This window comes from Camellia sinensis, chromosome 3, assembly GCF_055761805.1.
Source record: "Camellia sinensis isolate YWXY chromosome 3, ASM5576180v1, whole genome shotgun sequence".
Classification (NCBI taxonomy): domain Eukaryota; kingdom Viridiplantae; phylum Streptophyta; class Magnoliopsida; order Ericales; family Theaceae; genus Camellia; species Camellia sinensis.
The window spans coordinates 144,383,856-144,398,750 of NC_138963.1; the positions used below are offsets into that span (position 1 = coordinate 144,383,856).

A 14,895-nucleotide genomic window follows, 5' to 3' on the forward strand; every position below is an offset into this window, starting at 1 on the left:
TATTTTCTATTTTTTCCTGACTAGTCTGTTTCTTCTGTCACATGGCAGGACTCTTCAACTTTTGCACGCAGACTGTTTATTGACAAAATACACAAGCTTTTGAAGCAGCATGCTGTACCTACCAAATATGCATGTGCTTTTGCATTTGCCGCCTCAGATTCCGTAAAAGATCTGCGAGATGATGTAGGTCTGGGAGTTCTGGTCGTGCATGTAGTATGAATTTAACATACATTCATATATTTAACTATGTTTGTTATTTGCTGACTTGCTCTTCATTTTTAGTCACTGAAATATATGGCAGAATTTGTAAGGGAGTACAGTAGAGATGCTCAAATACGCCAAACTTCTGGCAAGCAGCTAGGATTGCCTGATTACCCTGCTTACATTGTTGTGTTCTTGATCCATGTTCTTGCTCACGATTCAGGTTTCCCACCTGAAAATTGTGGCGATGAGGAAATTTATGCTCAGTTTTTCAGGTAGACATATTTATAACAGAAAAGCAATAGTAAATATGAATGTAAATGACTATTATAGTAATATTGTTTGGAATGTATATTTTTTCTTTTTGCAGTCCTCTTGTTTTCACCTTGCAAGCTTTTGTCAATGCTAGTTTTGTTGATGGTGACATGGATGTCGTCAATGCTGCTGTCTTATGCCTTCAGAGTATATTTTTGGCTATTAAGAGGGCTGAGGATGCTGTTGATGCTCACACAACTCCTGTAACTTTTGCTGTTCTCTTTTAAAGGGATATTTCTTGTTCCCAGGCATGTTTTAAATATATATTAATACAGCAATAGGGTTTTTATATTGCAGAAATTGCATATTTTAGCAGACTTTGGAATTTCCATCTTAAATGCATTGAATCATAGTGCCATCACAGCATCACATACCCTGGGTTTGATTTTGTTGCCATCATCATTATACAGAATTAGTCCTGCAGAAAAAAGAGACGAGGTAAGCTTTAAAGTTCATATTAACTGTTGACTGTATGCTAATCATTTAATTGTTTGAATCATTCTAAATTGAGTTTTATTTTTGGTTGTTTACAGGCTAATTCAATTTGTCAAGCTTGGTGTCCTTTTAATGCAAAACTTGCTAATAGAGTGGTTCCTAGTTTTGAATCTCAGATCTCTCGTGTGGGTTTCTTGTAGTCATCATTATATTTTTCTTTATCTTCTCTTTCTTTTTTTTTTCAATATTTATATTTTTTATTTTTATTTCCTGGTGGATTGACATGCTTCAAATTATTGTCCAAATGATCTTCCTGTGCATGTGTCAGCCTGCCAGTACACTCGTTAAACGTGGCCGAAAAAGCCAAGAGGATGTTTCACAGTCAGACTTTATGAAGTGCAGCACGGCGAACTTGGTATTGTGCAAGAACAATGATTTGCTTGTGAATGGGACAAGAGAACGTAGTGAGAGTTCATTTGCTTGTGAAAAAAAGACCCATGAAACTTTGAACCAGGAAATCAACCCTAGAGGAAGACATAAAAGAGCCCTTTCTCCATCTCCTCCTGGATCAGTTGAATTACATAATGAGTTCTCTATTTATGATGAGCATGAAAAGGGTGCATCTGGAAATTCTGAACCACTTATTGGAAGAGGGCATCTTCCATCTTCTTGTGATTCTGTGACTACAAAACCTTCACTGACTGAGAAGGAAGCTTTGAAAAGTTCTTTGATAGTTAATGGTGTGGTAACAAAATCTGACAGTGTTGGTGCTGAAACTTCCAAGATTAAAAGAGTGGCTGGTTTTTGTGGCTTAAAGGTATGTCTGTATTGTGTCTCGTGTGAGGGTTATCCTGCATCGCATTCATTTCTAAAGTTACCGTAACTTTGAATTTCATAGGATGTTGGGAATAACAGTCAAGTGTGTGTTGGGCAGCGGATAAAATTATGGTCCCCAGTTGATAAATGGTGAGAATCTGCAGTTGTAAATACTTTATTCTAGAAAAATATTTGCAGTCTTTTTATATGACATGGTGGATATTCTTCTACTTTTCAGCTACCATTTGGGCACAGTCAGCGGGTTTGATTCTACAAGTGATACTCACAAGGTGAATTGATACATGTTTGGGGAAAAAATGTATTCCTCGCAATCGCATATCCCATAATGCATCCTGATTTGAGTTGGTCTTTCACCCCCTTTTTGTGAATAGTGGATTCATTGTATAGTGGCTTGTTCATCTGGATTTTCAAAAATTTAAATGGTTGCCCATCTATATTCATGAATTGCGGAGGTCAAAGTGAAATTAAATTTTGTACAAAATATAATAAAATAAATTAATTTCTCATAACTAACGTCGATTTTAAGTCCTAACCTACAGAGAAGAGAAAGAGGAGTCGCCACAAAGTTGGTTGATTACATTTATTGAGAAAAATATTGTTTGGAGTCAATAAATTTTCTTTCAGTTGATATCTTTTCCAACTCAACATGGATAAACAAAAACATTTATTTATATTTTTCATATTATTATTTTTATGTTTGTAGAAATTAATGTTGTAGGCCATACTTTTTCCTTTTCTTTTCTTTTCTTTTTTTGTGTGTGGATTTTTTGTTAGTATATATGTTCGACCCCTCTATGGAAATCTTGCTTCTGGCCCTGGAAACATAGACTTCCAAAACATGTAGGACACTGGAAGTTTTTTGAATGTTTTTTTTTTATATATTCATTTGTCTATAATATGTAGATTACAACCGATATATATAGCAAACCTAAACCTAATCTGAAATAGGAAATGGTATCCCTATGCAATCAATTTAATATTTACAAAATCACACAATCAATCTAAATTATATTTCCATAATTAACATATATTCTCACACCTTCCGCTCAAACTCAAGGTGGTTTAGCAGAAAACATTGAGAGTTTGCCAAGAAGAATCTTAAAGCGAGCAGTAGTGTGCGTTTTTGTAAAGAAATCAATGAGTTGCAATGTCGACAAGACGAAAGGAAGCGAGATAGAGCCAGACTGTAGATGCTGATGTACAAAATGACAATCAATCCCAATGTGTTTCGTCCACTCATAAAAGATAGTGTTATGTGCAATCTGAATATCATTGCAGTTCTCAAAGTAAAGGGAGGTCGAAGAAAACTGAGGGACACCCAAATCAGTCACGAACGAGATAACGAAGCTAAATAATCTTAGCAGTAATATGAGCCATAGCACGATGCTTAGCCTCGACAGTGGAACGCGCAACAACAGTCTGTTTCTTGCTCTTCTAAGAAATCAAGGAATCACTAAACAACATGCAGAAGTCAGAAGTGGACTTGCGATTAGTGACATCACCAGTCAAATTAGAATCAGCATAAGCCACCAAGTTCAAAGAGAAAGTAGAAGACAATAGTAAACCTTAAAATATAGGCCTTGTTTGGTTTGTGTTTCTCAAAAAATTTTGGGAAAAATTTTCTACAAATAAGTTTTCAAAAGTAATTAAACCAAACAAATTTTCTCAAATTTTTTTTCCAAAACTTGTTTGGTTTACAAATTTTCCAAACAAATCTCTCTCTCATACACATCAAATCAATCACTTTTTCCAAAACTCACTCAAAATAATTTTTCAAAACATCTTTTAAAAAAAACCAAACCAAACAAATTTTCGTACTTTTTATCTCAAAACATGTTTCTCAAATACAAACCAAACAAGGCCATAGTACCCCGGAGATAGCGAAGAATCTGAACCAAAGAAGCCCAATGTGTAGAACGAGGAGCAGGAACGAACTGACTAATCACATGAACAACATAGGCAAGATCAGGGCGAATAACTGTCAGATAGACTAAGCAATCCACGAGTTCTTGATATAAAGTAGGATCTTCTAGAAGAACACCATCAGTAGTGGTGAGCTTAACATTAAGCTCAATGAAGGTATCGGAAAACTTAGTGTCAGTAAGATTATCACGATGAATAACCTCATTGGCATACTTGGCTTGAGACAAAAAATAGCCATTGGGAGAAGAAGCTACCTCAATACCAAGAAAATGCTGTAAGGGGCCTAGATCCTTCATTTCAAAGGTGCGAAAAAGATATTGTTTGACCTCAAAGATAGCAGAAGAGTCAGAGCCAGTGATGATCATATCATCCACATACAGTAGTAAGGCAGCAAATCCAGCAAATGTGTGTAGAAGAAATAAAGCAGAGTCTTGAGCACAAGGATGAAACCCAAGTGCAGTGACAGCAGTCTGAAAGTGATCATACTAAGCACGAGGAGACTGCTTCAGACCATATAGAGCATGCTGAAAGCGACAAACCTGTCGAGGGGAATGGTGAAGGCTAGGGGGAGGATGTATGTAAACCTCCTCTGCGAGATGGCCATTAAGAAAAGCATTCTTAGCATCCATCTGATAAAAGAGGCTAAGAACGAACAACAGCGACCGAAATCAAAATACGAACAATAATCATCTTGGCAATAGGAGTAAAGGTCTTGTAGAAATCCCTACAGTTTAGGAGTCATATCTAATCCCTATAATTAAGGAATGATTATTGACAGTCCTATTTTATTTTTAGGTATGTAGAGAAGGGTGGTGCTGGTCAATAGGGATTGCCATGATTCTTGTATATTCCTTTATCATAGGATTGTATTTCCTTAAGTTAGCTGCTAGATACAGGTTATATAATAGGGCATATTGTACAGTTTAATTGTATTGTATTAAAAATATAAAAGCAGTTTCCTCACAGCTTTCATGGTATCAGAGCTGGTTTTTTCCTAAACCAAGCTAACTATGGGGGACAACTCCATCAATAGTCGAGGGTCGAAAACCTCAAAGACTTAAACGAGTCGAACCAATTCCATCATCAGTTTGAATGGACTAAGAGGGCTCTTCTGTCCAACAATCGGCAGAAAAACTCAACGGGAAGAACTTCCGAGAATGGGCACAGTCCGTGAAACTTGCAGTTGACGGTAGAGGAAAGCTTGGGTATCTTATCAGCGACTCACAGAAACCTGAATCGACGGATGCTGTGGCACTCCAGCGATGGAGATTAGAGAATTCATTGATTACCTCATGGCTTATCAACTCCATGAAGTCAACTATCGGGAAAACATATATGTTTCTACCCACAACAAAAGATTTGTGGGATGCAGTCTGAGAAACCTACTTTGATGAGGAAAATGCCTTCTAAGTCTTTGAAATTAAGACATGCCTATGGTAGATGAAACTAGGCGAAAGGGAGGTGACAGACTATTACATGGAGATGCTAGCTCCATGGCAAGAGCTAGATTTAAGCAGCGAAGAAGAATGGCGCTGTTCTGAGGAGAGTGTACTGTTCAAGAAGAGACAGGAAAAGGAGAGAGTTTTTGAGTTCCTTGCAGGCCTTAATCGAGATTTAGATGATGTACGAGGAAGGATTCTCAGTCGCCGACCTTTACCATCCGCTCAAGAAGTGTTCGCTGAAGTAAGGCATGAATAGACGAGGCGCAAAGTCATGTTGAAGGAAGTGACAGCCACGGTACCAGAGGGCTCTGCACTTGTATCCTGAGGGACCTATAGTGGGCCAAATACCAAGCAACAAAAGGGACGACCTTGGTGTGAACATTGTCGAAAGCCTGGCCATTCCAAGGATAATTGTTGGGAGGTTCATGGCAAGCCAGCTGGTTGGAAACCACGACAAAGCACCAAAGCCAGAGGCTATCAAGCCTGTTATGAGCCTCAACCCGAGAGGCAACAAGTGGAGAGCAACCATTCTGACAGTGGGAGCAGCAGTAGCAGCAGCACCTCAAGCCACGATCGACTAAAGAAAATCATGGAGATGCTAGTTGCTCTCCAAGCCTCGGGTCAGCCACCAAAAAATACTCCATTTGGTAATTTGGCACACAAAGGTAACTTCCCACAAGCCTTCTACACCTTTCGTAATCATACACCTTGGATTATAGATTCTGGAGCCTCTGATCATATGACAGACTCTTATCATTTGTTCTCATCATATATCCCATGTGCTGGTAATCTAAGAGTCAAAATTACTGATGGATCTCTTGCTCTTGTTGCCGGCATTGGCAAAGGGAGTATTCGGATTTCTGACTCGATTACTTTAGAATCTGTTCTTCATGTTCCAAAATTATCCTGTAATCTTTTGTCTGTCAGCCAACTCACTAAACACTCCAATTGCTTTGCTAAATTTGTTTTATCCCATTGTCTCTTTCAGGACCTGTCATCAGGGATGACGATTGGCAATGCTAAGTATGGGGGAATTTACTATTTTGAGGAAGCTAAAATGCGTGATCAGTGTCAAAGTGTTATTTGTAATTCTGTCTCTATCCCTAAGAATAGTGAGCTAATGTTATGGCATTCTTGGTTGGGTCACCCCAATTTTTAGTACATGTGTCGTTTATTTCCTTCGCTATGTTCGAATAAAAGGTCTCTTGAGGTTCAATGTGAAGTGTGTGAACTCGCAAAACACCGAAGAACTTCATTCCCAAAATCCAACTACAAACCCACAAAACCTTTCATAATCATTCATAGTGATGTATGGGGACCTTCCCGGATCCCTAATCGCACTCACACAAAATGGTTCGTGACATTTATTAATGATCACACTCGTATTTGTTGGGTCTACTTGTTAAAAGACAAATCTGAAGTTCGTTCAGTTTTTATCAACTTTTATGCCATGATCCAAACACAATTTCACACCAAGATTCAAATCTTGCGTACGGACTAGAATATTTCAACCACATGTTGGGTCCTTTCCTTCAAGAAAATGTGATAATTCATCACAGTTCATGTGTTGACACCCCTTAACAAAACGGGGTTGCCGAACGCAAAAATACACATTTTGAGGTAGCACGAGCATTACTACTCACTACCCATATGCCTACAATGTTCTGGGGTGATGCTATTCTAACAGCAACTCACCTTATCAATATAATGCCCAGTCGTGTACTTTCCTATGCTACACCTCTTGACACTTTCCTTGAATTCTTCCCTACCTCTCGGCTGAAGTCCACTCTTCCTTTTCGTTTATTTGGCTGCACTGCCTTTATGCATGTCCATCCTTACCAGCACACCAAGTTGGATCCTCGGGCCACCAAGTGTGGCTTCCTTGGGTATTCTCCATCCCAAAAAGGTTACAAGTGCTATGACCCTATTTCCTGTCGTCTCTTTCTCAGTCTTGATGTCGCCTTTTTCGAGACAACTCCATTCTATCCCAAGTCTTCAATTCAGGGGGAGAATATGAGTGAATCTCAGACTCGACATAACTCTAATGGTGACATGTTTGCCCTAGACTTTCCTCCCACCAATCTACCATCCGACTCCACTTCCTTGCCAGTTACAGAAGGAAACTTAAACTCAGGGGGAGAAATAGAACAACAGAATAAGGAGACACTAGTCTACTCACGAAGGCCGAAACTAAGTGGTAATGAGAAACTCATACCCGAAGCACCAAGAGAGTCAGATCTAGTGGTAGCTCCGAGCAACCAAGAACCTCCCAACAAATTAGAACAGGTGATAAAACTTACTAAAAATGATGATATTGATCTGCCCATTGCTCTCAAAAAACAACCTCGCTCATGCACACTTCATCCAATTGAAAAATTTGTCTCTTATAATACCTTGTCCACGGGATACTGTGCCTTTACTTCTAACCTTGATAGGGTCAAAATTCCGAAGAACGTTGAGGAAGCACTTGAAATTTCAGAATGGAGAGAGGTTGTAATAGAGGAAATAAGGGCATTGGAAAAGAATGGAACATGGGAAATTATGAATTTGCCATGAGGAAAGAGACCAGTAGGCTGTAAATGGGTATTCATTATAAAATACCGAGCAGATGGGACAATTGAAAGAAACAAGGCCCGGTTGGTTACAAATGGATTTACTCAGACCTATGGCATCGATTACACATAACCCTTTGCACCTATGGCGAAGTTGAACACTAACCGAGTACTCTTGTCCCTGGCAACCAATTTGGACTGGCCATTTCAACAACTCGACATCAAAAATGCCTTCCTAAATGGTGAACTGGAAGAAGAAGTGTACATGACAATACCTCTTGGATTCAATAAAAGGGGCGAGGAAAGCAAAGTCTGTAAACTAAAAAAGTCCTTATATGGACTTAAACAATCCCCCAGGGCATGGTTTGATAGATTTACAAAGGTAATAAAAGGAGAGGGATATTGCATAGGACAGTTTGACCATACTATGTTTTTCAAACACAAAAATGGGAAGAAGACTATTCTGATTGTGTATGTAGACAACATTATCCTCACTGGTGATGACATTGAGGAAATGGGAAAGTTGAAGAAAGTTCTAGCCACAGAATTTGAAGTGAAGGATTTAGGGCAAATGCGATACTTTCTAGGGATGGAGGTAGCTAGATCAAAGAAGGGGATTAGTGTTTCACAACGAAAATACACCCTTGATCTCCTGACCGAAACGGGCATGCTAGGTTGCAAACCAAGTGATACACCTATTGAAGCTGGAAGAAGAACAGAAGATGTTGGGAAGCTAGTGGATAGGGAGAAATATCAAAGATTAGTCGGCAAACTAATCTACCTGTCACATACCAGACCAGACATAGCTTTCGCAGTAAGTGTAGTAAGTCAGCACATGCAATCTCCAGAAGAAGCACACCAGGAAGCATCCTTTAAGATCCGAAGATATCTAAAGGGATCTCCAGGGAAAGGCTTATTATTCAAGCCAGGTGAACAAAATTAAGTGGCAACATTCACTGATGTTGATTGGGCCGGCTCCACAAAGGATAGAAGATCCACGACAGGATACTGCACCTTTGTATGGGGAAATCTGGTCACTTTGAAAAGCAAGAAACAAAATGTTGTAGCAAGGAGCAGTGTAGAAGCAGAATTCAGAGCTGTTGCTCAGGCAATATGTGAAGGATTATGGCTGTGGAGGATATTGGAAGAACTACAAGCTGAATTAGAGTTACCTATCAAGCTGTACTGTGATAATAAGGTAGCGATCAATATCTCACTCAACCTTGTCTAGCATGACAAAACCAAACATGTGGAAGTTGACATACGACATTAAAAGGAACTATATGCATGACATATGTCCCTGCTAAGGAGCAGATTGCAGACACATTTACCAGAGGACTACCTCGACAACTATTCAAGGATTTCATTGGCAAGTTGGATATGATCAACATCTATGATCCAACTTGAGAGGGAGTGTAGAAATCCCTAGAAAACTACGGACAGTAGTCATCGTGGCAACATAAGCAAAGGTCTTGTAGAAATCTCTACAGGTTAAGAGTCATATGTAATCCCTATAATTAAGGAATGATTATTGACAGTCTTATTTTATTTTTAGGCATGTAAAGAAGGGTGGTGCTGGTCAATAGGGATTACAATGATTCTTGTATATTCCTTTATCGAGGATTTTATTTCCTTAAGTTAACTGCTGGATACAGGTATATAATAGGGCATATTGTACAATTTAATTGTATTGTATTAAAAATATAAAAGCAGTTTCCTCACAACTTTCAGGTCTCCTCATAATTAATACCATACTCCTGTGAGAAACCTTTGGCAACTAGACGAGCTTTGTAGCGCTCAAGAGAACCATCAGAATGAGTCTTGACTTTGTAGACCCATTTGCAACCAACCAGATTCTTACCAGCAGGCAAAGGAACCAACTCCCAAGTATTAATTTTCTATAAAGCAGACAACTCATCCTCCATAGCTTGAATATAATGGGGATCTTGACAGACCTCCTTGTAAGACTAAGGTTATGAAACAGAATGAATAGCAGACAAAAAAGTACGATATGAAGTAGAAAAACATGTATTAGACAAACCCAACCTGTTTGGAGGATGATGCGCTCAAGTAGGATATTAGTGTGCAGTACGATTAGAGTCGTCAGAAGTAGGAGGAGCAATAATAGGAGTAGAGACAACTGGTGAAGGAAGAGCCTGACGACGAGAATAAACTAACAGCGGAGGAGGAGTAGGTAGGGAAGAAGGAGGAGAAAAGGGAGCAAGGTCATGGGGAACAGTAGAGATGTACCTCAGAAGGAAATGGATCAATGTGAACCAAATCCTCTTTGGAAACCGGAGCAGTGATAGGAGGAAGCTGAAAGTAAGGCAGACGTTCGAGAAAAGAAACATGATGGGAGACATAAAGATGATGAGAAATAGGGTCGTAACACTGATAGCCTTTCTGAGTAGGACTATAACCCAAAAAGACACAAAGAACAGATTGGGCACTAAGTTTGGTTCAATCTTTGTGGGGAAGAAGGACAAAATAGTCAGACTCAAACACACGAAGGAGGGAGTAATTAGGAATTTGGGAGAACAAAGCCTCATAAGGAGACTGAATAGAAAGAAGGGGAGTAAGCATGCGGTTGAGAAGAAATGTAGCAGTAAGAACTGTCTCCCTCCAAAACAGAGCCAGAACTAAGGCAGAGAGAAAAAGAGACCTAGTTGTCTCAAGGAGATGACAATGTTACGCTCTGCTCAACCATTTTGGACATGTGTATTTGTATAAGAAGATTGGTGAATGGTATCGAAATTGGCTAAATACTCACAGAACTCATTTTTAAAATATTCTCCTTCCAAGTCTGACTGTAACACTTTAATTGTAGACCCAAATTGAGTAGTAATCATAGACAGGTATGGTATATTTGATAGAAATCGGACTTATGAGTCATAAGATAAACTCAAGAATAACGGGTGCAGTCGTCAACAAGTGACACAGTATGCAAGACCCTTTTGGTGACAACAAGAGAAGGGCCCCAAACATCAGTATGAACTAAAGAAATCGGAGTATCAGATATAGAAGTACTTTTACGAAGAGGTAAGGCTGTCATTTTGACAAGTTTACACCCCCAACATTCAGTAAGTTCACTAGGAGAAACTTTACCCAATATACCTGATTGAGCTAAAGACCGTAAGCGGTCAACAGACAAATGTCCTAATCTAGAATGTAACAAGTACAAAGGACTGGACAAAGAATTTAACTGAAAAGAGGAAAAAGCAGTCGGAGAGGTTGTCATAGGCAGATGCAAGCTTTCTACTACATAGAGGTCTCCAACTCTACGGCCAGTCTCAATCTGCTGCTTGGACATCCGATCCCGCACAGAACAGATAGAAGAAGAAAAGATAACATCAAAACCGTAGGCATCAAGCTGACTGATAGATAAGAAATTGACAGATAACTGAGGAACATAAAGGACAAATGGAGTAGAGACATCAGACATAGCAGACGGTAAGACAAACCAAACAGATATAACAAACATACCAACCCATTAGCAGTATTAACAGTAATAGGAAGAGGAGGGAAAGGGCATGTGAAATCATATAATTGTGTATATTTTTTGTCATATATTTAAATATTATATATTTGTTCTATCTCAAATATTTATTCTTATCAAATTCATCAACCTTGAGAATGCTATTTCGGTGGGAAAAAAAAAACTAAAGAAAAAAATATGGTACACCATATGTCCCCAACGTGTCTCCAACATGTCTACCATGTGTTCCTAGTGTGTTTGAAGCATGTTTGACATGTGTTCGTGTCCAACATGTGTCAGACACCCCCGTATGTGACTGACGGAGAGGTGTGCTCTTATGGCTCTCACCAATTTGGATGCATCATAACTTTGCATTCATAACTTCTACAAGTATAATGGGAAGTTTTCTATAGATGTAATTTAGATATTTTCTTTTTTTGGTGGGGGCATCATGAAATTCTAATGATATGTTGTGGGGACTAGCCAAAACGTATATGGTTGAAGGGGTGCATATGAAATTTCATGCCAATGGAAAAAGAACTTCTTGTTGAGGTAATATGACATGCTTATTTGACTAAGACCCTTGGATTAATGGTGTATCTATTTTTTGTTAAAAGGTGTGCATGTTGGTCTTACCATGAAAGCTGGTTTAGTCACTATCTATGAAGCACGGACACGGACACGGACACGGACACGGACACGCATACGGACACAGACATGGACACGGGACACAGCAAATTTTAAAAAATAGGGACACGAGCACGGCAGGGGACACGGCAGATTTTTTAATTTTTTTATAAATATTTTTATTTTAATACACATTAATTATTTTATTTATTTATTATATTTTTTAAATAATATATTTCAATTAATTTTTTTTATTTATTTTACATACATGTGTTTATTTATTTTTATTAATATGTATAAGTATATATTATCTTATAATATGTATTATATATTATCTTATAAATATATTATATGTATATTAACTATTATATAATATAATAGTTATATAATAATAATAGTTATATAATAATATAATAATTATTACACAATTATAATAGTTATATAATAATAACTAAGTAATGTCATCTTTATAACTATTATAATAATAATAATTGAAAGTAAGTATTATTATTATATAATAATAATAGTTATATTATATATATATATATATATATATGAATCAAAAGATGAAAAAAGATAAGACGAGAGAGAGAGAGAGAGAGAGAGAGAGAGAGAGAGAGAGAGAGAGAGAGAGAGAAGCGATTGATCGCGATCGTGATTGCAAGGGAGAGAGAAAAGGTGAGAGAGAGAGAGCTCGTCGAAGTGGAAGGGCGACAGGATCGTCGAAGTCGAAGGGGATGGAGGTCGAGGTCAACGGTTTACGGTGGTCGAAGTCATGGAGGTCGACGGCGAGTTGACTGGATCGAAGTCCAGGTTTGTTTCAAGACCTTCACTCTTCTCCTTTATTCTTCTTTTTTGCTCTTTGTGTCCAGATTTGGACACGCGTGTCCAGATTTGGTGCACATGCGTGTCTCCGCCGTGTCCACTGAAAAAAAAATAAAAAATTAAAGGGACACGCCACCCGTACGTGTCCACGGCGTGTCCCCGTGCCAGACACCGCCACGGCATGAAATCTGCCGTGTCCATGCTTCATAGGTCACTATTGGAGCCACAAAAAACTGTTTTTCTTATATAGACATTTTGTTGTGTATTAGCTTTAATTTTGATGATGTATTGCAGGTTTCATTTTCTTGTTGCTTGCATGAAATTTTAAGATAGTATACTTTATTTTTATTTCAGAAAAAGTACTTGTTTTCCTCTGCTTTTTCTTTGTCATCAACTTGCAAATCAGGCATTTCTTCTTCTCTCAACTGAAGTGGTACTGTTCAGGACACCTTAAGTGTTTCAATATTATATTATATTTATTTATTTTTATTCTATGTGCATTATCTAAAATAGCTGTACTACTCATATTTTCATACATTGGTAACTCCTTTCCTTTTAATAGCTAACACTGGAATTCTAGCCTGATGTTTCTAATCTGTTCTATAGATCACTTACGACAATGGGGAGGTTGAAGTTTTCAGCTTGGAGACTGAAAACTGGGAGACCATAAGCAATGACTTTCTACAGGAAAAGGTATATAAAAATAATGCATGTTGCCTGCTTTCTTTTAGTCCCATGGGGCTGAAGACCAATGTTCTAAAACTATGGAAGGCCAAATTCCTTCCTATGATTTTCAACTCCCCTAATGACCAAGGAACCAAATATTATGACTTTGAGTCAGTAAGGTCAAAATCTTGTATCAATTTCAATTAGTTGAAGTTATCTGCTATTGAATTCAATCAATGGGCTTGGAATTATGCTTCATGGAATTCCATTTGCTAAATTTTCTATGAAAAATTTGACCGTTAATGATTTTGTGGATCTATTGCCTGAAAAAGATGTAATGTTGATGCAGGAGTTGGACAGTTTTACTTCACAACACTGGTAAGTTGTATATCTTCTCCCATTGAATTGTTGGATATGAAAGGGCATCCTTATCATATTGTTCAACTAAAATATTTGAAAAATTCTGTATGGTTATCTCACATGGTTGCCACTGGATGGTTGAGTCTTGCTCATGTCCTAAATTCTAGCATTAACAGTCACGAGAACTGCTCCTAATTTTATATTTTCTGCATTTCACATTATCAATCAGAGCTAGCTTAGATCATTGACTATGTTATGGCTGTCTCACATGGTTGCCACTGGATGGTTGAGTCTTGCACATGTCCTAAATTCTGGCATTAACAGTCATGACAACGGCTTCTAATTTTACATTTTCTGCATTTCACATTATCAATCAGAGCTAGCTTAGACCATCAGCTATGTTTCTATTCATATAAATTATAACTGATATATCTCCAGTTTTATTTTATTTTATTTTTATTTTTATTTTTATATAACTAAACCTATCTTATTTCATATTGATGCACAACACGTAACAACATGAAAATTTGAGTCGGTGAAATGATTAATATGTGATGTTTAAATGTGTTGATAATTCATATTGACTTGTTAAATGATGTTTATGGGCTTTTAGTTGTTAAATTGTCTTGTTACTACAAATAGCATTTCGTTTCAAAGTGGAGTCCACAGATAATGCTTATTATACTTTTTGTCCAATTTAAATAGAAATTGAATGGCAGTGTCTTTTGAAGGCTTGATTGACTTCATTGTTGAGAATCATTTGAAAAATATGAATATAAAATAAGTAGTAAAGAATTTATTACAACATTTGGTGGGGACATGACAATATATATTTTTTTATATTTGCTATGTAGATTAATATTACATCCACAAATAATCAAAATTAACAAACACTGGCACTAATTCAATATATATAAATAACTCATCACTCTTAAGTTAGCTTTTATCATTTATGTGTTTTTTATGAATGATCTATTAATTATTTAAATCAAAGCAAAAAGTAATAATCATTCTGTTGGGATTAGAATTAATTAGAATCAATTAGGTCTTATTTATGGCCAATGTTTAGGCCTTGATTTTGTTTTCTTTTACAGTATTTTCTATCTTGTAAATCTCTATCAGTATATAATATATATACACAGGGTAGTCTCCATTTTAGCTAAACCATTCTATTCTCTTCATTCTTTATGGTATCAATGTCTAAGAAAAAACCCTAACTGCCTCCTTCTCTCTTCAC

At 37.4% G+C, this 14,895-nt stretch overlaps 1 protein-coding gene across 14 annotated transcripts in view; it reads left to right on the forward strand.

The window, feature by feature from the left end:
* LOC114270602 (ARM repeat superfamily protein) overlaps window positions 1–14,895 on the forward strand; it is a 115,093-nt gene that overhangs the window by 59,029 nt on the left and 41,169 nt on the right. For all 14 annotated transcript variants that reach the window (XR_003631998.2, XR_014364551.1, XR_003632000.2 and 11 more), the window contains exons 19-28: window positions 49–183; window positions 283–476; window positions 572–719; window positions 814–954; window positions 1,050–1,136; window positions 1,280–1,768; window positions 1,850–1,917; window positions 2,006–2,057; window positions 13,239–13,325; window positions 13,648–13,676. Coding sequence is in view for 9 of the 14 variants with exons in the window: in XM_028212165.2 (XP_028067966.2) it covers window positions 49–183; window positions 283–476; window positions 572–719; window positions 814–954; window positions 1,050–1,136; window positions 1,280–1,768; window positions 1,850–1,917; window positions 2,006–2,057; window positions 13,239–13,325; window positions 13,648–13,676 (1,430 nt within the window). In the remaining 5 variants the exon portion in view is untranslated. The remainder of the gene's footprint in view (window positions 1–48; window positions 184–282; window positions 477–571; window positions 720–813; window positions 955–1,049; window positions 1,137–1,279; window positions 1,769–1,849; window positions 1,918–2,005; window positions 2,058–13,238; window positions 13,326–13,647; window positions 13,677–14,895) is intronic.